Raw genomic sequence first — 27631 nt, 5'->3', positions numbered from 1 at the left:
GCTAGGAATGATTGGCCGGCGGGAAGCGGCGCTTTTTTGTGCTCCGGCGGTGAGGTGAGGGGCGCCATGCTGCCCCGCGCTTCTGTGATGCCCCGCGGCCTGCTGCTTTCCCGGCGGGGCGCGCTCCGCTGCTGAGGCAACGGGGAGCGCTACGGGGTGTTTTACTCTCAGTAACAAAGCTCTTAGGGGAGATGTCAGTGACTACGTGTGTTTCGAGGGCGGAGGTCGCACTCCCTCGTCGAGGAGGAGGCACCTAGAAGGGCTTTGTATTTTCTTCTCTGGCTTGTGTGACTAGGCAGCAGACAAGAGACCTGTGAGGTGACAGTAAAGGCTTCAATGTAGGCTGCTGCGTTCTTGTATTGGAAAAAGTAATAAAAGAGCCATCCTGTATTTGTTATTTCTGTATTAGGAGTGCAGAAATGACCGGTTTGTGTTCCCAGTTGCTTGTTCTATGGAAGTCATTCCTTGATTTTAGTTATTTCCCTTTGCTTTGTCTAATTCTATGTAATTTCTGGAATGGGGAGACCAAAACTGTATGTGGTAGATTGGTCGATGTAGGTAAATTTATACAAAGCATGAAAAAGTTTGTTGTTTTTTTACATAGCTCTCAAAACAAAGAAAATACTTTTGTCTGCTCTTGAGTTTTAAGATGATGTTTTTCCAAAAACTGTAATTTTGAGATCTTGCTTTTTGGTGATAATAGCCATCTTGGAGCCCATCACTATATGTATAATTAAGAAAGCTTTTTTTGCTGCATGTGTGTATCACGTTTTTCTTAAATGGTTTAATCTACCATTTTATAATGCGTCCCTTCTGGAGTTCTGCTGTTCACTTACCTGTTCTGAATAATGTGGTGTTGGCAGTATAATTGGCCATCTTCACTCTCTTTTTCTCACTGAGAAATATCGAGAGTCTGCTGCAGGTCCTCTGTTCCTCCAGTGCCAAAGTTGATTGTTCCTTCTACTCTTATTTTAAGCCATTATTTAATCCATGTAAGAATGTTTCTCTATATCCCTGGTTAGTTTAATTGCTTAAATATTTATACTAGTGACAAATTTTGGAATTTGTAATGTGTTTTGACTGATTACTATCATGTTTGCAAAACCTATTTGAAGTCTATGTCAGTGAATTGTGTTTTGATCAAGTGATGATTGTTCCCTTCTTACACAGCTGCGTAGATGAATTGCAAAAATGGCAGCCAGGAATGGCATGCAGGTATGTGCTTATGGACCAGAATATGAGTACTCTTTGTTTTAATTACTAGCTTAAAGCACTACTTCTGGTATTTAATTACAAATAAAATTTGTAGTGTGGCAAAGAACCTGGTAGGAAGAAATTTTCCTTTGACATAGGTAATGCTAAGTAGCTGGGTAGAAAAGAAGAGGAATTGGAAATTGTTATTGATGAAAATAAATTGGATGCATTTGATACACATGAATCAGTTGGGATGATACTTAAGATTGAAAAGTTGAAATCTGGTTATAACTGATTTAGAAAGAATAGAGTGGCAGAATAGGTGAGGAAGGTAGTAGTTGTCAAATATGTTAATATCTTTTAATGTCACTAATAACTTAGAAATGCAAAATATTAAATGTACTAAGGAAGGAGTATAAACACAATGAGCAGTTATGTAAGCATTTATTTGTGATACGAGGAAAGAAAAACAATTCCGTTAAGGAAAACTGGCAAATAATTCAAAACTCAGTGAATGAGTATTTGCATGATTAATGTATTAGATAAAGTGTTCTGTACTTTAGGTTTTACATTTAATGATTTTGTAATTCAGAATATTTGCTTAGTATGCAACAGATGATTCCGTAAAACTTACATTAAATCTTGTTAAAACAGTATCTGTTTTAAGCATATGGTAATACAGTTGCTCTGTTTTCTTTTATTGTTGACAGTTTGAAATGTTAATTGATGAAGCTACAAGAAAAAAGGATTTCCAATTATTAGAACAATTTCTGGCAACAGAAGACTGTGAAAATGTCTCACACAAATGCAGCAAACAGTTTGTCAACAAATTAGACAAGCTTCTGTGTTGGGTAATGTAATCATTACATCAGAATCTTCTATACTGTCATTGTAATAGTCTGAAAAAGTTTTTTTTTTTCATTTGGCTTGGTTTATACCAGCAGTTGATTTGAAAAACTGAAATAAAATTTAAGAATGAAATCTCTACTTCAAGCTGCAAGGTCACTTTTGAGACAAGAAGGTATCTGGTTAATTAAATACAGGTTCTTCTAGAACTGTACACTAAAGCTTATGTTATAATTTCAATTTCAGGAACTTGACAAACAAGAAGTCAAAAGCATTTCCACTTTACTAAATTCTATTCAGAAATGTGGGAAAAAAATCAACATAGCAGGAGAAGATGGGCTCCCAGCAATGATAAAATACGGTCTTGTTGGAAGGATAAGTAAAACCATAAAGCATATGTGAACTTATAAAAAAATATATATATAAATTAATAAAGCATGCATAAGTAATGCTTCTTAGTATTCAATTTGGTCCTTGATTGTTTCTGAGTTAAGAATTTCCCATAACTTTTCAACAAACACTTTTCAGATTTAAATGTTCTTTGACAACTGACTCCTTATAAATTATGCTGCTCTACCACAGCAAAGGTTTTGCAAATTGTGCAATATATAATTAACTTAGATAGGCTTACAGCAATTACAACAAGATGATATCTTTTTATATGAGCTTGCTATACTGCTTCTGAGTCAGGAATTGGAATTTCCTGGCGCAATTTAATAATTTTTTTGTTAATACTCACAAAAGCAATATTGTACCTGTTCTTTCATCAGATTATAGTGCTATTTCTGATTATTTCGACCCGCCTGTTAAATGCATTAATCATTTGTAACTCCACAAAATAAATATGCTGAAAAATAGACACCACTTCCTCTGCTTTCACCAGAGTTTTCACTGAAGAAAAGTAATGGTGATGTTGGATGCATGTTACTCAATTGCATTCTCAACTGCTTTAATAAAAAAAAAAAGTGTGGTGATAGCTTTATGCTTATATTCATACCTACAAACACACTTTTTCATTCAGCCCTTACCCATTTTCAGCTCTTTTGTCTGTGATGGCAGATGTAAAAGTAGATCTCTAGTTTTTGTGTTAGAAAGTCAGCTACAAAAATTACTTACACTAGTTTGAAATTGCCTGTGTTTGTTAGCGCGAGTGAAAAATTTCAGTCTGGGGCTAAAGTATGCTCAGCAGACTGGTAACTTTGTTGCTATTGTTTTAATCTTTGTATAGTTTGTATAATTTTACTTAACTATAATACCAACTGTTGTCCTTTTTCATGCTATTAAAGTAGATTTACTTTTATTTTCTCCTTACATGGTTAATTGGTTTGAAAAGGTAAAAGGAATTTTGATCCTCAGAGGAAATGAAAAGAATGAAATGCTTACAAGTCTGGCTGAAGATTTCTTCAACATGTTGCTGGTAAAAATATGTTGATAATAAAATACATTGTGTGTATTTGTCAAAATAATTAGTTTAGCAACAAAAAGACTTTCAAATGTGTTTCTATTTAATATCCTTCTAAAGTTAATGTTACAATGATTTCTGAAATAAATTCTAAGTCTTTGTGGATAAATAATTTGCCTGTGTTCATACTTGTTTTCTGTTCACGATTAGCATCATCAGATAAAATTTTAAAAACCTAGCAACGTAAGTGTTCAATGAACAAAAAAATTTCATCTTGATCTAATTTTGATTACATAAATTATTGGTATGCTAATCTCAGGACCCCAAGTTTATAAGATCTGTGTTTTCTTCTGTTCATAAAAAAATTTGTCATTGGGGAAATAATTTCCATAAATTTAACTGAAATGCGGCTTTGGGAAACCACGCTTGGTATTAGAAGTCTGTTATGTTCTTCATTAAGGATGAAGTAATTTTAAAATCTTAAATGCTTTTTGATTATTTGCTTTAGATACATGTTACCTGATTTTTATGCTGTAATATTGACGGTATCAAAATTAGTTTTTTCTTTTTTTATTGTAGGCTATATGTGATAGCAGACCTGAAGGTGAGCTTAGAAAAAGTGTACACTAGATATGATAGTTAAAGTGTTCTGAAAGAGACATTTTAAAGTTATTAGTGTTAAAATAACTCTTACTACTTGTGGAGCCGTCTTGATGCAAGGTAGTTCTGAGAAGAACACATATAATGAGGGTGGTTCAAAGTTACTTGATCTAATGTAAATATACTACGACATCTATATGCTTCAGCCAACGAATTGTAACAGAAAAGGGTCATCCTCAAGAGAGTCTCAAGCACCAAGGACTATATTTCTCATTCATGTGAAAAAAGCTTGAATGTCAACTGTAACTTTGATTGTTTAATTTGAGATTTCTTTATTGACAGATTTCCTTGTAACTTGCTGATGTCAGTAATAAAAAACCAGGATAGTCTAGTCTCCTCAGAGATGGCAATTGAACTGAGTTTTTCTTAAAAAGAACGTTGTTTCTAAGCTACTGTCATAGCTCAGCGTAGCACAGTAGTACTTCTTTATTGACCTTGTTATCACGAATATCACGTTGCTCTTACCTTTCAGTATAGCGCTAGGTAGAAAGTCACTACAGACCATTATACTGTCAGGATCAAAATGAAAGATTCATTTCCTTGTCCCTGGGAAGATGAATTCCAGGGTCTGACTTATATCTCGGAGAGCTAAGTTATAGAATTGATCTGATTATATTTTTAAAATAATGATTTCATGACAGGGGTCTTATGCAGTGATGCACAGGAATAGAAACATCATAAAGAGCCATATTTACTATAAAATGAAGTAACTATTCTGTCTTACATTTAACCATGAAGCTTAAGATGTTTAAATATCAGTAATCCTATATGAAAAGAAAGGTATGCTATACTTTATTTCTAAATGAAAATGAATCGTCTTCCAAATGCTGTTGAGAGGGCACCCTAATACACTCTTGCTAAGTCTTTAATTATTTTTTTTCCTGTTTGTTAGGTAAAATGCAAATACTAGAAAACTTTGTTCTGAGAACATGTACCCTCATCACTGATATAAGAATTAGTGTTTATGTTCAACAGGAGGTAAACATTCTTCTTTCTAAGCAAAGGTTTTCTGGTTAGTGTTTTAGCAGACTTTGTGCAGATAGTAATGTAACTGTACAGATACTACAAAAAAAGAGAATATTCTAGTGCTCTAGTACAGAAGGATGACTTAATGTTTCTCTAGGAATGTTTGTCATTTGTCTGATGGGAGTTTTTTTTCCTCATATTACTGACATAATTTTTGTTTTGGACAGTAAATTACAAAACAGTGATATTAAGATGCTGGTGAGAAAGCTGTATGAAAGTGTAGGAAATAATATGCACTATTACAACTGCTATAAATAGAATTAAGGTTGTTCATTGTAAATTCTTTAGATCCTTGCAGGAAATTTGTATACCTTCTAGTATACTGCAAATTTCCCCTATTTATTTTAGTAACCTCAGGCTGTCAGGTTTGTGGGTTTTTTGTTTAATTCTCTAAAGAAAGGGAAAGTTACAAAAAAAGTCTTCTGTAAAGCTGTATCCCCAAACGAAAGGCTTTTTAATGCAAATTTAAGGTACAGTTTAGCTCAGCAATCAGCTGCAGACAGAACTCTAGCTTTGACAGTTTTTGTTTTCTGTATTTAAACCTGCAAATAAGAAACATAACCCTTTAACAGCTGATATTCACATTAAAGCTAATGTAATTTATTGAAATTGAGGTAGTTATAGTAAGATAAATAGCATTTAAGGTCAGATAGAACTCATTGTCTTTTCTTGTTTTGCAATTATTTAAGCATGTTATTTTCTTCAGTGATATGAAATATGTTACAAGGGCCCAAGATAAGAATAACTTAGACTTTAACAACTTATTTTATGTTTGATCTTACTCCCTTTTTGCCACTCTTCTTAGGTTGTAAGAAAACTTAATTTAATGCTTGACAACGCGCCTCGAGATGCCAGGAAAAAGATATTTTCTACAAAGGAAATGTTGCTTGTCATGTAAATAATCTTCAGTGTAATTCTTACGTCACTATGTCATTTGCATAGCTGGGAAGGCAATTTTTACTGAGGCTGTTTATAATACATGCAGATTGGTCCCTGTCTAACTCAATTTTGCTTTTGCTATTGTGTTGCCAGTGGTAGTGGCTGTGGGTAGGTATTCTCATGGGTTATTCTCCATTACAAGCCTAAATCTACCTCTTTATTGATCTGGGTTAGGTGGCTTCTCATCCCAGTGGTCTTAAAATAATTAAAGTATTATAAATAAGAATGTGCGTAAAGCTTAGTGACTCAGTCACTGGAAGGCCAAGCAATTCACACTGGGAAATTTTTTTACAGCATTTCAAAAAATAAATAGAATAAAATTTATATATATTGGGTAATTCACTTCCCCAGTAGTACTTCCAGATGTATATCCATAGCATAACAGAATTACCTGTTTGAAGTCTAATAGTTTAGTGGAATCAGAGTTTCGTCTCATGTTGAAAGCTTGTAATTAAATAAACTTTTCTTCTGTGCTTGGTGTTGCTGTCATATTTTGATGAAACGTTACTTTGTTTGGCAGGAGTGATATGGGGAGGAGAATTTTGGATGCTGGAGGTGAGCATGGGACTCGATAAGCAATTTAGTATTGATCTCCTTAAATTACATGCAGAACCATTAAAAACCTGTAGAAAGTATTTAGAAGCTGCAGAATGTTGCAATTACAGTCCTCTGAAAAATACAAATACTGCATGAAAAGAGTCTGCAAACTGCAATGTTTCAGATATATGCAGTGTATGGCTAACTCTTTGAATTTTTCAGTCCTTTTCTTCTCTAGAATATAAGTTTTAAGATAGCAAAAGATCATGAGGTGGTCAATCTTTGAGGGCAGTGAACTGCTCGCCATGTTTAGTAGTACTGTAACTTCTCTTGGGGATCACTTTGGTATCCAACAATTTCCCAGTTCAGACAGGTGAAAGTTGAAAACTTCTTCTCTTGCTTATATGCCTAGTGTTGCTCTGACATTCCTTGAAAATTTGGTTGAAATTTCATTTTGAAACATAAGTTGTTTAATCATCTTTATTCCCTTACTACTTTATATCTTTTATGGGTTACATATTTGGATATAATGTGATACGTTATATGAAATGTTCAGCGTTGCTTATACCAGTCTCCTACATAATAATATTTTTTTCACATCAGTAGTATCTTTAAAACTTACTATTCCTATAAAATGTGTTGTGCTGTAGACTATGACCTGCAAGTAGCCATTACAGAAGCTTTATGCAGAATGATACCAGAGAAGCAAAGAGGAGAACTCGCATGCCAGTGGTTTTCCATGGAATTTGTGTCCAATGCATTTAAAGGAATTAAAGATTCTGAGTTTGAAACAGTAAGTCATATGAAAAATACTTCCAGGGAGGTAAACTTTTGTTTTACAATTCGTTAAGAAGTTTCTGTGTTTTAATAGGATTGCAGAAAATTTCTTAACCAGGTGAATGGCATGCTTGGAGACAAAAGAAGGTAAAACTGAGTTTTATTTAAAGCTAATATATTTTCTTCTTTTGATTTTATGGCCATCCATCAGGAGTAACCTTTGTAGCACACAAACTGGTTTTCTGAAATGTTGAATTAAAATAATACAAGCAAATAAGACTAATATTGCTGTGGTGTGAGGTCAAAGAACCGTGCAGAGTTAAGATATTTTTAAAATATTAAATAGGGAAGAAAATGTACCAAAAAATTGTATTACTCAATGTCTCTGGTATTATCCTCTTTATCAAGATGTTAATTTTACAATTCCCATATTTGGAAGAAAGACAAACATAATGCATGTTTCAAATTATTAGATAACAGCTTGAAGAAACTGTTCACTAAATAAAGAACATTCATTTGAAAATATTCTTAAATAATATAAAGTGTATGCTAATCTTCCTTTAATAAATTTTTAAGGAGCTAGTTTTTGTATGCTCTTTAGTTCTGTTGTAAAATCCCGAGATGCTTGTTAATTCAATAAATATATCATCTAACAATAGCTGGTAATCTCTTGGTTTATATTCTTTTACTGATTTAGGATATTTACGTTGTGATAATGATGAATGAGAATATCTGCTAGAGAAATAGGACATGAAAAGGAAGAGAAAATAGGAGCTTTTTTCTTGTCTATATGATCACATGCTCTGTATGTTACTTTTATATGTCATGACAGTAAAGAGACTGGTATGTATTTATATTAGGCGTATATTCAGTTTGAATACCATTCTTAAAATGTCACTACGTTCATACTTCTAGCTTATCTGCTGATAAGAGGTCTGAGACCACTGCTTTAATTGTGAGGATATATAAAATTTCATGTTATCTTATTTGGGGAAGAAGTGCAGTCAAGTGACTGCTCTTTTGATTGCTGTGATCTCTGAGTCTCTAAAGCACATGAGTTTTATGCTGAAAACACAAACCAGTTGCTGTGTTCAGATATGCAAAATTTATTTACAGGATTTTAGGATACTTGACAAAATATCCTTTTCTTACAGGGTTTTTACATATCCGTGTTTATCAGCAGCTCTTGATAAATATGAGGTAAGTTACAGGCCTAATCATATATCTGCAGACTTTCATTTGTGCAGCTGAAGAATTTTTTTGCCTTCTAGTTAAGAAAAAATAAGGATCAAGTAAGAAAATTATTTTTTTTCAGGAATATACAGATGTGCATGTATTTAAAGTTTGTCAGACTGTAACACAAAGCCTGTTGGCTGGTATAAATCATTGCTCTCAGCTCTTACTCTTTTATCTTAATTTTTTTGGTTTAGCTACAGATACCATTGGATGAAAATCTTGAAGAATTTTGGATTGATTTCAACATTGGTAGCAGAAGTATATCTTTCTATGTGGCAGCAGATGATGCAGTAAGCTACTTCTTGTCTGTCATACTAAATTGTTCTGAGGCAGTAGATACATGTTCTTTCACGTGTATCAAATTTATTTCTCCACATCAACATGTCAAAGTTACATGTGCACTCATAGTGTGGAAGTGGTGGTGGTGAAATCTAGATTTGGTGTTCATATTTAGATCAATTAATTTCAGAGTAATGACTTTATTATACTGTTTGGAAACAGTTTAACATATGCACACCCGAACAAGGAAGCCGTTTACAAAATCGCCGTTATAATTTTTGTAGATGAGACTCAACTGTTTAGATTAATGTCTCTACCAAAGCTTTTCCAAAACATTGTTCACTGTTATAAGTGAAGCATATGTTCATTGTCACTCCTTGTAACAGAGGATTTTAAAAGTTGAAAATTTGTCCTCACTGAATAACTTTCTGATCACTGCACTTCATTTAATTGTAATATAATGCTTTTCTATCTTTAAAAATACGTATTTTTCATATAAGGATCATCAGTGGGAAACAGTCATTATACCAGAAGAAGAGGTAGACCTGTACAGTCTTGAAGGTATTGACACTCAAAAATGTGACCTTTTGTTACACACTAACTTGGATTTTCAAATTGATTAAAGTACAGAGTCAATTCTCGGCAAAGCAAAATTCCCACTTAAAATAGTACAGGTACTGTTTTTATCAGGAATAAAATTGCAGTGCAGTCACACTTGCCTTTTAGGCATGCAGGTGTGATTTTACTAAAATAATTTTAAAATAATGTTTTATAGTTATTTCAATGCAAAATAAGACAATGACATTTAATAGTGTGCCTTTCAAACTAGTTAGAATAGTTTTGTAAATATCTATAATTTGCCTGCAGCTATAGTAAACATCCTTCAAAGAAAATTCTGCAGGATAATACAGAATAAGTATTTCTAAAAGATTGACTCTTGTATTATTTCACTAATAAAGTTTATTGTAGGTTAGAGTGAGTTAAATAAAATATACCTCTTAATAGCTGAACTGAAGAATACAAGTAAGTTTTGTGTATTTACAAACATTATATGAGATGTTGTTAAATTGTAATGAAACTACTTTTCAAATTTTGTTTTTGTACAGAAAAAGGTTCAAAGAAATTATTAACAATAGAACTAAAAAACCCAATGAATGTGGGTAATCAAGAAGGAGAGAAATTTTTTTTATATTTTGATTCTATCTTGGAAATCAAAGAAGTAACCAGAAAGATTTATGGATTTCATAAATGTAAGGTAAGATTTAAACACCTTCTCAAATAGTTTTTAATTGGTTCGAAGTAAATGTCTCTTTGCCATGTAAATGTTGTAGCTGTGATTATTGGTATCTATTTATACCGAGAGTCTGATTAACATTGCTGCTACAGAACAGCATTTCTCCCATAATATGTTAGGCTTCGGTAAAGATGCCTAATAAGGACAAGATGAAAGGGCCTCAAGTTGAACCAGGGAAAGTTTAGATTGGATATTAGGAAAAATTTCTTCACCGAAAGGGTTGTCAAGCATTGGAACAGGCTGCCCAGGGAAGTGGTGGAGTCACCATCCCTGGAGGCATTTAAAAGATGTATAGATGTGGTGTTTAGGGACATGGTTTAGTGGTGGGCTTGGCAGTGCTAGGGTTATGGTTGTACTTGATCTTAAAGGTCTTTTCCAACCTAAATGATTCTGTAATTCTAAGATTTAAAATTAATTGCAACAAAAATTAACTGGCTGGAAAGGGATCGCCATAGCTTAATGTCAAGTTTTGCATATATAGTTTTCCAGAAACACAAGAACTGAATGCCTACAAATATGGAAGTCTTTCGGAAATGATTCATTAGCTGTCTCATTTTGCAGTGTGCTTACCACTCTTACGAATTTATGCGTTTAGTAAAAAATTTTTAGCAAGCCATAACTTGCTCCTTACTGCTTGTAACAAACTACTTTGCCCTGAACTCTGAGAAACTTATGAGGAGTGGAATTGCTATGAGCTTGTAGAATCTATTTTCCCCTATAACCTGATTTCAGACACTTATGATCTCTGACTTAAATATTTTCTTTCTGTTTCTTGTTTAAAAAAAGTGAGCAAAGTATATATTTTACATAGATGGTTACTCACTTTCTAGGGCTTTAGTAAGAAGCAGTCTGCATCGGTTGCCAGAACAACTGTACATGTTGTCTTTGATGAAAGTGGATCACAGGTATTTTACTTCAGTATGCTGAGATGGTTGTTTTCTTGTTTTTTTTTTATTTAGTCTGGTTATTAGCTAATTTATTAACATTCACAATAAAAACGAGGAATTTTCAAATGCCAATAAGTGAAGATAACTCTAAAACCAGTTAAGTGATTTCGATTAAGTATGTGTTGTACTTGTGACCTGTACTGGGGAGATAATATCGAAATCGTAGAATACTTCAGACAAATGTACACAGGGTGAGTTCTTTCATGTGAATTGTGATTTGATAACCCATCCTTGTTAGCAAAAATAACAGATGGGATGCTTTTCAAACTAAAAGTATATAAGCTCTGAAGTTTATAAAAATCTACATGAGGAATGTGTTACTTAGGGTAAAGAAGTTGCTCTCTGTGTGTTTATATAACTAGAAAATGTAAAACATAATAAACCCCAAATATTGTATAAGAATTTAAAAACCATCCGAAATATTATATAGGTTCTGATACCAGAAAGTCAGTTGTCACCATGTTTGGAAGAAAAGTCTGAAGAGGAGAAACTCACTAAGCACAAAACCCAGCAGCTTCCTGGAACTTTGAGGACTCTGAATAAAAATAACAATCAAGAAAAATGCAGAAGTGGTTCCTCCAAGGTAAGTAGGATTATTAAAACAGAAAAGAGTACATCAAAAATATAAATTAATTTCAGAATTTATCATATTTTATAATCTAAAACCCCTGTTATTTTACAGTTGGAATATAATTAATACAGGATTTGATTGTTTTTCCTGTGACTTGACACTAAGCTATACAAATCCCTTTGCAAAAAAATTTCTCATACATTTTGAAACAGTAACAATGTGACAAAAATACAAAGCCATTGTTAACATTCTTTAGACCATTATGCTCTGAGAATTCTCTTTAAAGACAAATGTTTTCAAGACATGCTTAGATCTCTTATAATATGCAAAAGTCTAGTATAGCTAATGATCAACAATAGCAATAGCTGTAATTAGAGACAAGTGCTGTAGGCTTGTCATTCACGAAGTCTGATGAGTACAAAAAAGCATGTGGTTGTCAAGATGAATCCTGTATCCCAGTTACTCAAATCACAGTTTCATGGGACTGCTCCTATGCATAGCTGATTCTCTGGGTTAAACTGAGAGGAGCCCAATTCGTTAAGCCTAGTGTTTCTTTTGCCCCATAATTACTCTAAAGTTATAAATGTATTGGGGTTATACTAGGACTAACTACAGATATGCTAGGGATGGGGGAAAAGATGAAGCAGTGTCATCATGTCTTCACTGTGCAACAGACATGCAGTGTGTGTCTTACTAGGAGTTGTCTAGTAAACCTGTTCCTGAGGTTCTGCTGGTTTATAGCTTATATGATAGCTTTGCAGAAACTCCGAGGAATCGTCTTGGTTACTTTGATTGTTAACAACGGACAGGATTTGTCCATACTTTATTGAATTAATTTAGAAAACAACAATCGCACGTCTCAGTTTTAAAAACATTAGTTTTAAGTATGTAATTCAAGTATTTTGGTGACCTTTCTCTAAAAAGGGAACCGCATAAAAATCACATTACATTGATGTGTGCAGCCACAGCAATTGACGCTCCAATAATAGCAAGTGTCAAAAGACTCTTGGAAATAGGTGTTCTAAAATCTTGTGTTGTCATCCTTAAATCTGTATTATGGTCAAGTTTTTTTTATTCCTCAAGATAACTACGTCTTGTAAAAGGAAAGTATCTGAGGCATCTGTGCTTATTCCTGGAACTACAAGATTTTCCACCAGGAATCCACTGGTATTTGTCAGCACGTGTAAGTTTACAAGTACTTTTCAGGGTAAAAATATGCTACAAATCATCTTTGAAATACAAGCATGAACTGTGATCCTTTGCAGAGCTGGAAATTAAAAGTAGACCTTATAAAATCTCCCTAGCATGTGCTTTAAACTTGAAATTTTTAAACTCGACCACTTGCTACTGGTCCATAGACATGATGCAGGACAGTAGCTAAACCTACATTCCGAACAGCTGAAGGCCACCTATCGTTTTTAGTGCTGCTGTCAGTTGGCTGTTTGTGCTGGAGCGAACTGAGAAGTCAGCCGTCGGTTTGAAGACCTAAAACTTAGGTGTTTTTTTCATCTCTCTCCTCATATGCTCTCGGTTTAAAGAATTCTCAGCAGTTAGTGCTTTTATAGCAGTTGCAGTAGAAAATTAGCTTTTTCCAATGTGTGCATCTATCACTTGCATTTTACTGTTATCTGGAAACTGCATGTGTTTCTTCAAGGGGCGGTTGATTACATGGCTAGTGAGCAAGGTGGGATCCAGTGCAAGGTTAAGCTGCAGGTCCAGTGCTACTGTTGCTTACATCAAAAGTGCTTCTTACAGAGATAAGGATAAGCAAGAGACATTATCACAAATAGGAGTCATCACTTTTCTACTACTAGTCTTACTGTAACAGATATTTAATACTTTCTGCGAGGGAGAGATTTGTAAGACAAAGACCAGTAGAGGCTGGAGATGGAACTAGTGGCAGAACAGCATAACTAACAAACTTAGTTTTCTTGCTTTAAGCGTCTCAAGTGCGTCAGTATCCTTAGTTATATATATCCATGTATCACATATAAATTAAGAGTAACAGAGGCTAGAAAAGAAAGCATTTTCAGATTCAGATGGAACAAGACACAGAAATTCTGTAACTTTTTTGTTTGGAACGTAACCACACAGTCTATTCCAGCAAAAATATATTACAGTAAAATCTTTAAATAGGCAACCAACTGTTTTCTACCAGAGCCAGGCTGTAAAAAGCATTGCTTGCCTCTAGGCATCCACAGTCTATGGACTCATTAACCTCTGTGTAACTTAATTGAAATCAATAGAATTACAAAAGGTACATAATGAGTTGATATAAGTACTAGCCAGCTTTTTTTAAAGTTTATGGTGGAGTAGATGTGATCATGGGCAAAACTCTTCAATTGATGTTACAGACAGCACAGTAATTGTAGTAGAAGAAATGGTAGAATTCTAACATGTCTCTGGTTTGTTTTCAGCCACTCCTTCTAAAGGACGATTTAAACTACCTTTGGAAATGATGAGCTCTGCTGAAAGGTCTAACAATAATGCAATAAATGAGACCAGAACAAAGACTTTCTATCAAGAACCTACTGGAGTATGCATGTCATCTGTAGCTAAGTCTTTTAATTAGAATAACGTTAATTTCTATTCTAATTTGTTCTTAATTCATATTTTAAAGAGCTAGAGTTTTGCAGTCAGCAACTCACTTTGAGAAAATAGTGTGTTTTACTTTATTGCATAATGTTTTCTTGGCCTCTGGATTTCAGGTTTAATATGTCTAAAGACTGGACTCTAACAAAATTAGCTAAAATTTGCATTCACTTATCAGTTCTGACCCCAGAGTTAATTTGGTTTTACTAGAACCACTGTTTTTCCTTTGTGTATAATATGAGAACAGTGTATGCACAGAATCTCAAATTAATTATGCAGCGTTGAAATACTCTGAAAGACATATAATACATTCAGCTATACTTGTGAAATGTTACTGTCCTCAGGCTATAGCATTTGTAGCATTGGTTTTAGTGCATTTTTGATTGGACATTCACTAAAATCAAACAAAACTACATATGTGTCACTGAACGACAGTATAGGTATATGTATTGATTATATGTATTTATTTTTGCTTCTATTCCAGTTGAACAAAGACTTCAAAGTAACAATTTTATTTCTGGTTCTAAATGTCTTTCTGAGTAAGAATCAGGTGAAATCCTGGACTGTGGAATTCTGAAGCATTTTTTGATACAGCCATGCTTTAGAAAAGGGCTTTAACATATAGAATATGTAGTTTAGAATATTTCAAGTGCTGTTTTCTAGGAGAATTTTGCTTCTTTTGCTTTTATGGATTGTGATTGTCAGTGATACTTACTGTGCTTTTTAGAGTGAGCAAAGATGTACACTAGACAATGAATTTTGTGAGACAGAACAGAAGGTCAGGAAGTCAAATATCAGAAATGAGGCAAGACCACCTGAAAAGGTATTGGAATCAGCACTTCATGAAATAAAAAAAAAAAATTATATTTGGTTAGGGAAAATACAAGTTTACAAGGTTATACTGTTTATAGTCCTATGCTAATATTTTCTTTTGGGTGTTATCCCACTGTAGCGAATGTGTACTGAAGAAGTTTTAGAAATGATACAAGGGGCAGAAATTGAGGCTACCGAAAAGCAGACTTTAGGCAAGTAATTTTACAAGTGTTCATAGTCCTTACTTTAAAAATTATTTTAATTTTGTCCATTTCTTTTGTAATGATAATTGATACTAAATTAATGTCTCATTTAGATGAAGCATTAGATATTGTTCCTGATTCTCAGCCAGTAGGAAGAAGCAACAAACCTTTGTAAGTATTGGAAAAGAATACCAAGTCATTGTTGTCACTCACTTTGAAGGCAGTATTTTCAAGGACTGCCAGAATTGACATTTTCTTGCATAGTTTCAGAAAATGCCAGAATTTAATTGTCTTGTCTTCCGTGAGAGTTGCATTAAGAACTGTTGGCTGTGTAAGTCAGGTCACTTTTATTATGTTGTTTTATTTTTTTATTCTGAAATTCATGGCACCAAACCAGGACTCTTACTTGTATTTGCTAAGAGTACTTAATGAACAATTCTATTCTGTTGCCTTAATCAAAGACTTTAAATTGGTGAGCCTGTTCATGAAAATAGTACTCATTAACAAGATCAGAGTAGGAGTTTAAGTAAGCTTTGGTGGTAACAAGGAGAGTAATTCTTTCAGATGACATCAGAAGGGAAAATACAAATTACATGGGTTTACATAAGTGAACTGTGCCATAAAAAGTCATAGATTTGGCACACCACAGAGTTATCTAGGTTCAAGGTTTGATGATGGCCACAGGATATTGTTGCCTTTTTGAAGTTGACTTAAAAATACATGTTGTTTCTGAAGGTTTGCCATTTTACAATGCGTTGGTTAATTGAACAGTGGTAGCAGGCTTAGGTACCAATGTAAAATGCATCGATATCTACAAGATATCGCTATTTTCCTATTTTGTGATGCATGTTTATTATAATTAAGACTCACTTTCTGCAATTCACTGATAATAAAATGGTATTATCTTTGTTAGGCTGTCTGGTCTTTTGGAGAGTTCTTTTGATAAAACTAAAACATGGAAAAAAAGAGCATGTTCTGTTCCCAAGAAGAATATAACAACTGGTAACAAGCAAAAGCTAAATCCATCATTGGCACGTATGTCCCATCCAGGTTATGTTCACACATTGTAAACTGTTATTATTAAAAATTTTAACCTACAGCTGCACTTTTTTTTCTCCTGTATTCGTTTCTGTTGTTAGTGAAAGGGCTGTGAAACAAAAAGCATTTATTCAATTTTTTTAAGTATCTCTCCAGATAAACAAAGAAATTAAAAAAAGAAACCCAAGAAAATGAAATTAATAACATGAGGGAAGAAAACTGCGAAATACTTAGCGGACAGTCAGAGTGTTAATCATTTGGAACAGAAATTGTTGAGTACAGAAGGGAAAAATATTTAAACTACTACTGAAACACCATTTAAAACATTTTTTTCAGCTAGAGTGTCCGAAACATCTTTGCGTTCTGATTTTACAAATGAGGAACCTGATGTTCTCTTTAGAAAAGAGACTGGAAATCCAAAACAATCAAAGACGGTGAGAGTTTCTTCCCTTCATTTCTTTGATTTGCAATTAAGAGAATTGTCAAATTTTCAGTGTTTCAAAATTTGTATTTTACTTTCATTTAGTCACAAACTTACTTTTAATTGACTGTCCACTAATACGGACTGAATTAAATAATGTCAGCTTCACTGTTTACCTTTTCAATGTGACCTGTTTAAAATTAGTTCACTCTGAATTTCTCTTTAAAAATAATTCTTAAATAAGCACCAACTTGTGCTTCTCATGCACTTCTTCATTCACTTTTGAATGTTATAGTACAAAACCCACAACATTTGAAAGAAAATATCTGATAAACTGATGCTTCTTTGCTCACTATTTGGGTAATGCAAGGAAAGTGGTTTTCATAGGAACCTGATTTAGTACATCTAGAAGATATTTAATGAAGTTTAGGTGATTGTTTGGAACCTGCTGTTCTGTTTGCAGCTTTGCCCTTCTGTTGAATGGGCTCAAAGTTGAGTCTTAAACTCTGTTTTTTTATAGAAAACAAAGTCTAAAGAAATGACGGATGCAACAAAATCACTAATTAGTAAAATCAGTGACAGATATAAAGTAAAGACTGATGAGAAAAGCAAAGCAAGAGACTCCTTGGGTTTTAACAGGTATGATGTGAACTATTTACTTTTGTGCTTATTCTTTTTGTGCATGTGGCTTTTCCTGTGATCTGTTCCTCTCTCTACAGTTATTTCACATCCTGCTTTCACCTGCATCGTTTGTTCAATTCTGATAAACCCTATTGTACTGACGAGTAGGAGAGTAGTAGTCGAATAGTTCCAGTAGTTGAAATGACTGCAGAGGCTGTTAGAAACTCTGTCCAGTGATCTTTTACTCGTTCACTCACTTATGACGTGTTTCGTGGAGAGAAATTAACTGGGATAGTTCATGGGCACCGCACATGTTGGGTGTCTCCATCCTATCATCATAGTTTGGGGGTCAAACTTGGATTCAGTTATCAATCTTCTGATTATCTAAAGTTCCTAGTTCTCTCTTCCTGAAAGAGTTGACTGTTAGAGAGTTAAGAAAATTAGTCTTACTTTGCTAGAACTGATGCTTGGAGATATACTTCACATGTAATTACGTGCTCTCCATGTTTGTCACTGAATGACAAAGGACTGGAATAGTTAGGCTATGTCACCTTTTAAAACTTTTGGATAGGGACTTGAAAGACACGCAGAACCTGCAGTTTAGCTCTGTGATCAGGAATGAATTTTTCTAGAGCACAAAAATGAAAGGGGCTGATCTCTTTTTTTTTTTTTTTTTTGTAGTTAAATGCCTGAATAAATTTCTTGTGTTTGATAAGGCTTTTATTTATATAAGCAATATTCTAATGCATATATTCCAATTAGCATTTAACAAAATGTATAATTATTTTTTAGGACACATTTAAATAAATCCCGTGTCTCTAAGGTAACATATTATTGCATTTGTTTGGAATTTTTTTTCATATCAGATGTACATATATGGTGGTAGCCAGTAGATGTAAAGTGAAAGTTCAGAAATATCACTGAATGTTAAATATCTGTAGATGGTAATGTCATTTGTGTATTGACTGTATATACTTAAAATACATTTTATATATTTACTTATGTGGAATACTATTTTTACAGGCAGCTATCAGCCACTGAAACCCAAATTAATATCTGTTTACATGTTATATAATTGAATCTGTTCCTTTCAAACATGGCAATGCTAAGTATTTAGAAGAAACTATTACAGTAAATGAGATTATAGAATCCTTAAATGGGATATACCCAGGACACAGAAGTTAGTCTTAATGTTTTGGGGGGAAAAAAATTCTGAGGTTTTGTTGATATCCTTAAAGGATAATTTCTAAAAGATTTAGTTTCTACTAGCTCTTGACCCCTTTTGCCATATTGTACTGTTGCTAATCAAGTGGAAGTCTGAGCAACTGCTAGGTTTTTCATATGTTCACAAAGAACAACTTGTTTTTTGAGATGACAGTATATATGAATGCATAGTCCAAATTTGACATATGAGTTAACTTTTTATTTATGTGTAGGAAGAAGTTCAGGATAGAAACCTGAAAACCACTACTTTTCTTAATAAAACTGCTAGTCATATTATGTAAGTAGTTAAAACATTTTCAAACAAAATTTCTAGTTACCCATACCTAACTTTGTGAAACATTCATTAATTCAGTCACGAAATTGATCTCTGTGTCTGTTTGACAGGGATGATGTCTACAACTTTAACATCAGTGGGTTTGATGAGCCTACAATAAAGCTTGGAGTAAGAATATAACTGGAACTTATATGTTATGAATAAAATATAAAGGAGCTTAGTCAAATTATGTCTACTGATAATATAGTTAACATCTAAAAATTCAAATTATATCACTGAACTAAGTGGGGAAAAAAGTATGCCATGTAAATATCACTTTCCAACATATATATGCTATCCTAAGGTTCTGGCCACTTAAAGCTATTACGATGTCTTCCTGAATTAAGAATAAAACAGTTTGTTAGGAGTATCATTCTTTTTAAAGTATCCTATTGTCCTGAGAGTGTTATTGCTATCCTTCCAATCACCATTGTAAAGACATCTTTGCACACATGTTTGAGTGAGAAGAAAATCTCGCTAAGATAAAAGCAAAAGACAACAAAAGATAGTTTTGCTTCTTATGGCTCAGAGGAGCCTGCTGAATTGGTGAAGGTAGTGAAACAAGTGGATGGAAACTAATGTATTAGTTTGAGATACTGAAAGCTTCAGTCAGTTCCAGTTGGTTTTAACTATCAGCTCTCTTCTTAAATAATTTCAAAGATAGAAATTAATCATCATAAGTTAATTGCTGAGTATAAAAATTGAGCAAAAAAGCCCTTAGCTTTTACTGTCTGGTGGCCTGTTTAATTTTGTTCAAATTGTATAACAAATGAAAACCTTCATTTGTTTCTTATTTGTTCACATTTTTAGATCCAAGAATTGCATGTTACTGAACTGAGCGTTCATACAGATCCAAACAAAAAAGGGTAGGGATGTTATATTGTGTCCTAGTCTCCTGATTATCAAGAATAGTACTGTCTGCATTCTCCAGCATTCCATGATGAAAATCCAGGGAATGTATGCGTGACAATAATATCTTGATTGTGTTGCTTTTTTGAGAAATAAATGTAGCTGCTGTGGTCTCCTAGGCTGTTTCACGATTTTCCTTTGGAAAGCTGATAAAAAGGAAAGGATGTGTTTCGTGAAGAAAACAGCTTTAGTTTTCTCCATGGAATACTACGGGGATATGAACTCCTGAATGGAGGGGGGTATGTTTTTTGTTAATGATCAGCCTGCTAAGGGACTTACTGTTACTGTGTGTCCTTACTGATCTTTAGCAAATAAGCACATCCTTTAGCATTTAAGGTGAACAGATATTTCCAAAATTGATGTGAAAATGAAAGTGGGTACATTTGTTTGAATCCGTAATCCATGTATCACGTGAATAGTAGGAAGATTTAGAAAAAGTATTTTTAAATGTATCATTTCAAGGATTTTTTTTCTTTTTCTAATTAAGGAACACAGATGACAGTAAAACTAGCACTGAAGTGAAGGAAAGAAAAAAAGTAAGGCTCAGATTTTTGTGGTTCAGTGTACCTTGTCTTCCTGCCTTTAAATACCAGTTATGTAAGGGAAAGGTATATTAAAAGTAAATCAATAACTTAAGAAATTTGTTGGTTTTTTAGACTAGAAACAATCAAAACAAGAAGCATCTCTTTAGCGACACAGACACAGAATACAGAGGTGATGACAGCAAGACAGACATTAGTTGGCTACAAGAATCAAATAGAAAATCTAAAGCCCAGTTAATTGATTACAGTAGAAATAAAAACTTAGGGAAACCAATAAGCACAAACAAAAGTAAGAAACTTTTTTCATATTTCTTAAGAATGCTGCAATAAGTTTGTCCATAGATACTAACTGCACAGCGTGTAATGTGCTATGTTGCAGACAAAATATGTTTTTGTTGGCTTGTTTCCAAGCATAAGGAATTTTCAAATTAGTTCTAATCATTTATGAAGGTTAATTTCCAAAAAGTCTGTATTTTAACGTGGAAAATTATTGGAGGATGGGACAGGTGGAGGTTGTTATCAACAAAAAAAACTTTGCTTTTTTAAAATAATATGCTGAAAGCAGTTTACTGAATCAGTAAGTTTGCGGGCAGAAAAATGATTCTGTGATTTTTACAGCTAAAACTCTAAATGTCAAACGTTTGAATATTTTGCTGATTTTTTTCTAACCTTATGTATTGTAACAGCAGATAAATTATCTGAACCTACTTGCCACATGGATAAACCTAAACGCAAAGATGCAAATAAGAAGGTAAATGTACATTTGCAACTAGATGGGTAATACATATTCAAAATGTCTTAACTCACTACAGAAAGTGTTTTAAAATAAGTTTTCATAAATACGTGCCATTTCTCCATGCTTATTTCAAGATCATTTGTTAAATACAGGTCTTTTCAGGTACTATAGGGCCTGGAGAAAAAGCCTTATGAGGAGCGGCTGAGGGAGCTGGGGTGGTTTAGTCTGGAGAAAAGGAGGCTGAGGGGAGACCTGATCGCCCTCTACAACTACCTGAAAGGAGATTGTAGTGAGGTGGGGATTGGGCTCTTCTCCCCGGTAATTAGCGATAGGACGAGAGGAAATGGTCTCAAGTTGCGCCAGGGGAGGTTCAGGCTTGACATTAGAAAGAACTTCTTCACTGTTAGAGTTGTTAGGCATTGGAACAGGCTCCCCAGGGAGGTGGTGGAGTCATCGTCCCTGGAGGCGTTCAAAAAACGTTTAGATGTGGTACTTCAAGACATGGTTTAGTGAGCAGGGTGGCATCAGGTATACAGTTGGACTTGATGATCTTTGAGGTCTCTTCCAACCATAATGATTCTATGATTCTATGATTCTATATTCTTTTTATGTAGTATTCAGCTAGTATTTCAGGCATAATACTAGCTGTAAGTTAGAATTATTATTATTCATTGATGCTTTTGTAAGTTTTATTACTTAAAAGTATTGATTATGTCTATTTACTGCTTAGCTGCCATCTACTCCATTGACTATGCCATTAGCTTTTCAGCGAGGCTCTTCATGTGACTAATGTGCTTAATTGAATTTCAATACCTTTGAGATTATAATTTCTTCAAATGAATATATGTAACATAGTGAAACTGCAAAAGCAAAAACGTTACAGATGTTCAGAAAGAATAATTGCAAAATATTGTAAGTGTATTAAAGTTTGGAGCATAATAAATTATAAGCGATTATGAACATGTTAATGGCAGGTGCTTGTAGGTGTCTGTAAGTCATAGTTTGAAAAACAAAAACAAATCACCAAAAAACCACCAAACATTCCCTTGTCCTCTCCAGACTACTCTTTGGTCTCTGACTGCACAATAATTATTCCGATCTATTTAATGTTAGTAGCTTAAAGCTACATATGTGCACTAGGTGTAAATCATGCATATGAAAATACCATCACCACATGTAGGTATTGATGGCGATGTCTAGTCCATGTAAATCAAAACTGAAGAGGGCTTCCATTGTCTGATACTGAATCTGTCTACTTACTAAAATGTGTCCTTTTTCAGTAGTGAAATTCCGCAAATCTATCCATGCAAGTTCAAAGTACCTACTTAGAGGAGGTAGAGTTCCACTGCTGCATGGGCTTAGATGGAGAGCATCTGAAGCCCAAAAAGTCGCTAATAGACTTGAGCCTGGAGATGAGGAAGCTAGGAAAGCATTTTTTGCATAGAGCACTTTTCAGAAGAGTAGGAGGCAAGAATTCAAATCTCTCCTGGTCTGAGGAGCGTTGCACTTACATTTTTACATCCCTTCTAATGTCAGGTCCCTGGAGTACTTTCAGTGAGAACATGCTTTGCTCTGTTTCTGAATATTGACTGCTGTGTAGAGAGAGTGGCGGTAGTTATGATGTAGAAGGGGGACAGATAGAAAGGAAGACATGATTCTAGTCAAGAGGTTAAGGTAATCTGTATACAGGTGATGATCAAGGATACTGGTTCCTGCTTACTATGCAGGCTTTTGGTTTTGTTCTATTTCAAACCAGTTACAGTCTAATTTAAATGTGCACATATTTCAGAGAGCAAGCTTTGGAAACCCACTTCAGCTTTGCTGTAGTTAAAAAATGGCATTTATTTTGTCTCTTCACTCTTTTGACCCTTATAGGGCACAGTGCAGTCAGCAACATCTACAGTGAAACTCATCTTCCCAAAATGCTTAGTAGACTGATGGTTGGACTCTCTGAGCTTTGGCAAAGTTAAAATTTTTTAGTTGTTTTGAAATAATGGATTTCAAGTAATTAAACCATGTTACCTGCCATTTATTCCTATATATTTATTTATTAATCATGCTGATATAAACTGAAGATGTTTTTATTCTTCCAAAGATAAACAAATGTAAAAAACAGAATTCAAGAACTGATGAAACGATAGAACAAACCACTAGACAAAAACTACCTCGAAGAGCAGCATTAGCAAAAAATTATAAAGAACCTTCCAGTTCAGAGTCAGAGAGTGAAAGGAAATCTTCAGCGTACACCTCTAAGGGGGAGAAATCAAAAATACAGGTATACAGTTGCATTTGATTCTTAAAAATCCACTTCTGCCATATTTCTCAAAATAAACTGTGGTCTACTTTGTACTTAGTACTCTTGAATTTTAAGTGCCCAACATGAGCAAGGGGACGTGAATTTTATTTATTATTTCTAGTAGTGCCCTTTTTAAATAATGAGTATTTACCTGCTAAGAAAATCAGTCCTAAATATCTTCAGTCATACTTGTATATCAGTTTCTACTTATTAAATTTATTCTGCTGCAAAGAAGTAGTGTCCGTTATTTTAAAAACTTAACGATATTTTGAAAATGTATATTAAATGGGAGGTTTTAATGACCCAAATTTTGTTCTTTTAGATAATGGGATTTGATAATGCTATGCCTATTCTGTGTACAATAGAAAATGCTGACTTGATAGAGGGTACGTCAATACATTTGCTGAATATCCAAATAGGATTGTTGGTAAATTAAGCAATGACATTGGGTGCTGAAAGATTTTCATTCTTTTAATATATCATTTCAATGTATATGGATAGGTCTGTAAACTTCATTGATTAAATCCTGAAGCATTGGTAATTGCCTCCACTAGTTAAGAAGTTCGTAAGAATAGGAATTTGTGTGCTGAATTAAACAAATTCAATGCTTATTGATACTAGAACACCTGATACCCTTATGAATTTTAGTACTTCTAATGATGATCCTTTTTGGACCTTCTGCTTGTTCAATGGTACATATAGATATTAGGCTCTTTACCTGCCTTAATATACATTTCCATATGTTTACAAATAATGTTTATATAAACTTTGTATTTTAATAGAAACATATGAATGAGGAAAACAAGGATGATAATCAGCAAAAGGAACTCCAGAATATTGTATCTATGGAGCCAAAGAGAGTAGCTAGCTATGTACATAAAGTATTTATTAAATCAAAGAATTCTGCAGAACAAAAGGAAATTGAAATGCCTTCACCTGAGAGTCCTGCATCTCTTGAGATGATGAGATGTAGGTATTTTGACTTTTGACACAGTATTGCTATAAATTTAAAGTTGGAGGTTAAATGAGGATTATCATAGTAGTAAAATTTTACATTTATTTCATGCTTTTAAAATAAGAGATATACCCTAATTCAGTGTGTACCACATAATTTAAGGAAGTGTATTAATATGTCACTAACTTTTATAGGTTGGTGAGGTTATTTGACATCAGCATTAATATAGAAGTGCAATACATAAGTGTTAGGATGAATCTGGCAACCGCTAAAATAGTGCCAAGTGCAAAAAGTGCAGGTGGGGCAAGTCGTATGCCAACACTTAAAATTCCACACATCCGAGACTTGCAAATACCTAGAGTTGAAACAGTTAGCAATAGGGGGCTTTGACTTACCTTTTTTAACTTTCATTCCTCATGCTGATAGTTAAGTAACTGTTTTCTAGGTGCTGAAAGAACATCAGAAGGAGATGTTACTCAAGAGCATACTTATAGTGAAGGATCATCTGGTCTTCAGGGCTCAACACCAGAAAAAAAGGAAATATTAAACTTTCAGAAAGGAATCTCTCCCAATAATTTCTGTCCACAAAAAAAGAATATTCAAAGTATATGTCTAAATCAGTCTCTTGAGACAACTGTTAAAAAGTTAACATTTGAAAATAAAAGTTTCTCACCAGTTTTAACTGAAGCATCTTTGGTAAGAATATTAAAGTTCCTGCCAACTGTTCTATGCTTTTGTACATCTCCTTTCAATAATGATTTTTTTTTTGTTAATGTGTAGCTCAGCTTAACAACATATAAAACTGTCAGTGGAAAACATGCAAAGGGATCTGTATCTGAAACACGTGATAATAATGAAGATTCAAGTTTCAGACATTGCTTTTCAGACACACTTTCTATTAAAGGAAAACTACAAGATATCACTAAACCTATCACCAAAAGTAAAGAAGAGGTATGTTACTAAATCCTTTGCTCTTCAGAAGAGACCTGCAGCTTTTTGTCTACTTTATCTACTTTACAGATGGTGAGGTTTAAGGGAAATGGATCTTTCTGAATGTTAAACACTATATATGTTTACTTGTGACCTGCTTGGAAAATCCTACTAGTTAATTTTTAAATATTTGAGATAAATTAGGGAAATGTTTACCTTATGGATACCAGGAAAGAATTGTATCCCAACAAAATCAGTTATAATTCATATCTTAAAAAATAACAGGGACTTAATATTTTCTTCTTGACTTTCAATAAAAAATAAATTATTTTTCACAAATTAAGGAATTGTGATATCTGCATGGAAAAATCTTGAGGTGAAAAAGTGCTCTCAAAGTTTTAGCATTAATGTACTACTCAATGTAATGACTATTGTAGCACTGGCAAATAAATAAAAAAACTACTTTATACCTTCAAACCACTTCTCATAAGTACTTTTTCTGGTGAAAAAAGCACTAATGACTCCTTTAAGAAATAATTTGTTTTTGTCCTATTGCAAGAAACAGTCACACCTCATTGGTCATTTGACTTATTGCTGTCATTAATTATTAATGTGGTCAACACTTTGTTCTTTCTTTCATATAATGAGACCTTGTAGTAATTCATGCAGTGATTTTTTTTTTATATTATTATTTATTTCTTCTTACTGTAGTTGTGTTCATGTCCCTAGTTTAATGACAAGAAACATAAATGTCGATTTCTGATTAAGACTTCTAAAAGTGCTTTAGTTTGGAAGCTAATAAATCAGTGACTTTTCTTTTAGGATTGTAGACCACCATCTCCATTGTCTGCTTCCAGTGGAAGTAAAGTACAGTCTTGGAGTGAAGAACCTTATGGCCCCATACATGAGTCAGGTACAGACATTTAATTTAAAGCAAAAGACTTCCGATGTGCCTTCGTAAAGGTTACGAAAAATGTCTGTTTGGCATGAAAATATGGCCCAAGTTTTTAAATCTTGTTTTCTTTTACATATTTTCAATAATACTGTATTTTTACTCTTTTTCTCATTTTCTCTGCTGTTTTAATTACCCCAAAAAAAACCAAAAATCAGGCTCCAAAATGCAGTTAAAGTAAAGAGTTAGTTGTGGTCTTAAAGTTAGAAGCATTCCCACTGATACTGGAAAAAAGTAGGGATAATGGTACTATCAGGAAAAGAGGGCTCAGGGTGAATCTCTTTAATGAGCGAGTTTTGCATGGGTCAGAGGGTTCTGTGTTCCATTCAAATCCTGTTTGTTTACATCAAGTTCTCATGTCTACTGAACATGCCCTCCACAAATATAATGCTTATTAACTTTTATATAGTTCTCAAGCTTTAAAACCAAGACACATAGTCCTAAAGTTTGGATCCAAAGTGTCCAAAAAACTCCTCTCTATCCTCCCATATTGTTGTTCTAAATAATCCTAAAATTAAGCATTTTTTTCGTGTTTATTAAAGGACCAACTATACAGACATTTCTCAAACGAAGGTACCACAGTGATACAGAAAATTCTGATGAAGCAGAAACAAGTAAAGAGAAAGAAAAGAAAGGAAACAGAAGAACAAAGTTACAGCCTAAGAAATTATTTAAAACAGATGATTCTGTTACTTACAGAGGTTAGTTATGGAATGAAAGTTGACTATAGTTGTGCAAAATTTTAAAATCATGTAACAAAGTTTTAACAGGAAAAGATAATATCAATAAAAAAGCATTTTATATGTTTAAAAAAGAAATAAAAAGAAATCCTAAATATTTGGAGACTATATCCATTTAAAAAGCCAGAAAATTGATATGAAAATAGAAACTCGTCTCAGCCATCTAATTGGTGAAATTAGTCTATATATAACAAAAGCTGTTCTAGGCCCTGTTGTAACTTTAGATAGGATACTTTTTCATACTGAATTGTGACATTATCTTTTTTTTACTTCTCTTCAGTGTCTGAAAGTGTATCTACTGTATCTGTAAATGATCTGTCTGTTTTGGATGGGGACATCTGGGAACCTGGTTGTTCAACTATTAGTATATGTCAGAAGCTCCAAAAAGAATTTACTAAGAAAATTGAGGCAAGACATTTCACATACAATATTAGTTTTCTGTGTGGGTACATGTGCATATGAATTATAGCTTATGTTACACCACAGAATTTGCATAAAACGACATGAAAATAGCTATGTCGATAGAACTTTAAGAAATTACAGAATTCAGGGGGTTTTTTATGTCTTTTTCAATTCCTTTAGGTACGTAACTCTCCAAAGATTCCGCTCCCCCCCCCCCCCCCCCCCCCCCCCCCCCT

At 33.7% G+C, this 27631-nt stretch overlaps 1 protein-coding gene across 1 annotated transcript in view; it reads left to right on the top strand.

Annotated features, from left to right (window-relative positions):
* Positions 1–1191: 1191 nt before the first annotated feature.
* Positions 1192–27631, top strand: part of LOC104163962 (synaptonemal complex protein 2-like) — a 29367-nt gene continuing 2927 nt past the window's right edge. Inside the window, 39 exon segments of the mRNA XM_009703125.1 lie at positions 1192–1215; positions 1905–2045; positions 2287–2415; positions 3353–3457; positions 4022–4046; positions 4995–5080; positions 5934–6022; positions 6588–6622; positions 7255–7397; positions 7476–7528; positions 8536–8581; positions 8812–8907; positions 9397–9457; positions 10003–10151; positions 11568–11720; positions 12792–12891; positions 14126–14244; positions 15028–15123; positions 15253–15325; positions 15430–15487; positions 16230–16367; positions 16450–16481; positions 16484–16524; positions 16527–16603; positions 16605–16788; positions 17296–17414; positions 18189–18219; positions 18833–18897; positions 19005–19062; positions 20499–20673; positions 21074–21135; positions 21197–21199; positions 23216–23395; positions 24199–24385; positions 24817–25081; positions 25157–25322; positions 26124–26214; positions 26796–26954; positions 27274–27401. Of these exon segments, the coding sequence (XP_009701427.1) occupies positions 1192–1215; positions 1905–2045; positions 2287–2415; positions 3353–3457; positions 4022–4046; positions 4995–5080; positions 5934–6022; positions 6588–6622; positions 7255–7397; positions 7476–7528; positions 8536–8581; positions 8812–8907; positions 9397–9457; positions 10003–10151; positions 11568–11720; positions 12792–12891; positions 14126–14244; positions 15028–15123; positions 15253–15325; positions 15430–15487; positions 16230–16367; positions 16450–16481; positions 16484–16524; positions 16527–16603; positions 16605–16788; positions 17296–17414; positions 18189–18219; positions 18833–18897; positions 19005–19062; positions 20499–20673; positions 21074–21135; positions 21197–21199; positions 23216–23395; positions 24199–24385; positions 24817–25081; positions 25157–25322; positions 26124–26214; positions 26796–26954; positions 27274–27401 (3942 nt within the window).

The sequence above is a fragment of the Cariama cristata genome, unplaced genomic scaffold (assembly GCF_000690535.1).
Source record: "Cariama cristata isolate BGI_N322 unplaced genomic scaffold, ASM69053v1 scaffold30616, whole genome shotgun sequence".
NCBI classification, from domain to species: Eukaryota; Metazoa; Chordata; class Aves; order Cariamiformes; family Cariamidae; genus Cariama; species Cariama cristata.
This window is presented reverse-complemented; position numbering and strand designations above follow the sequence as displayed.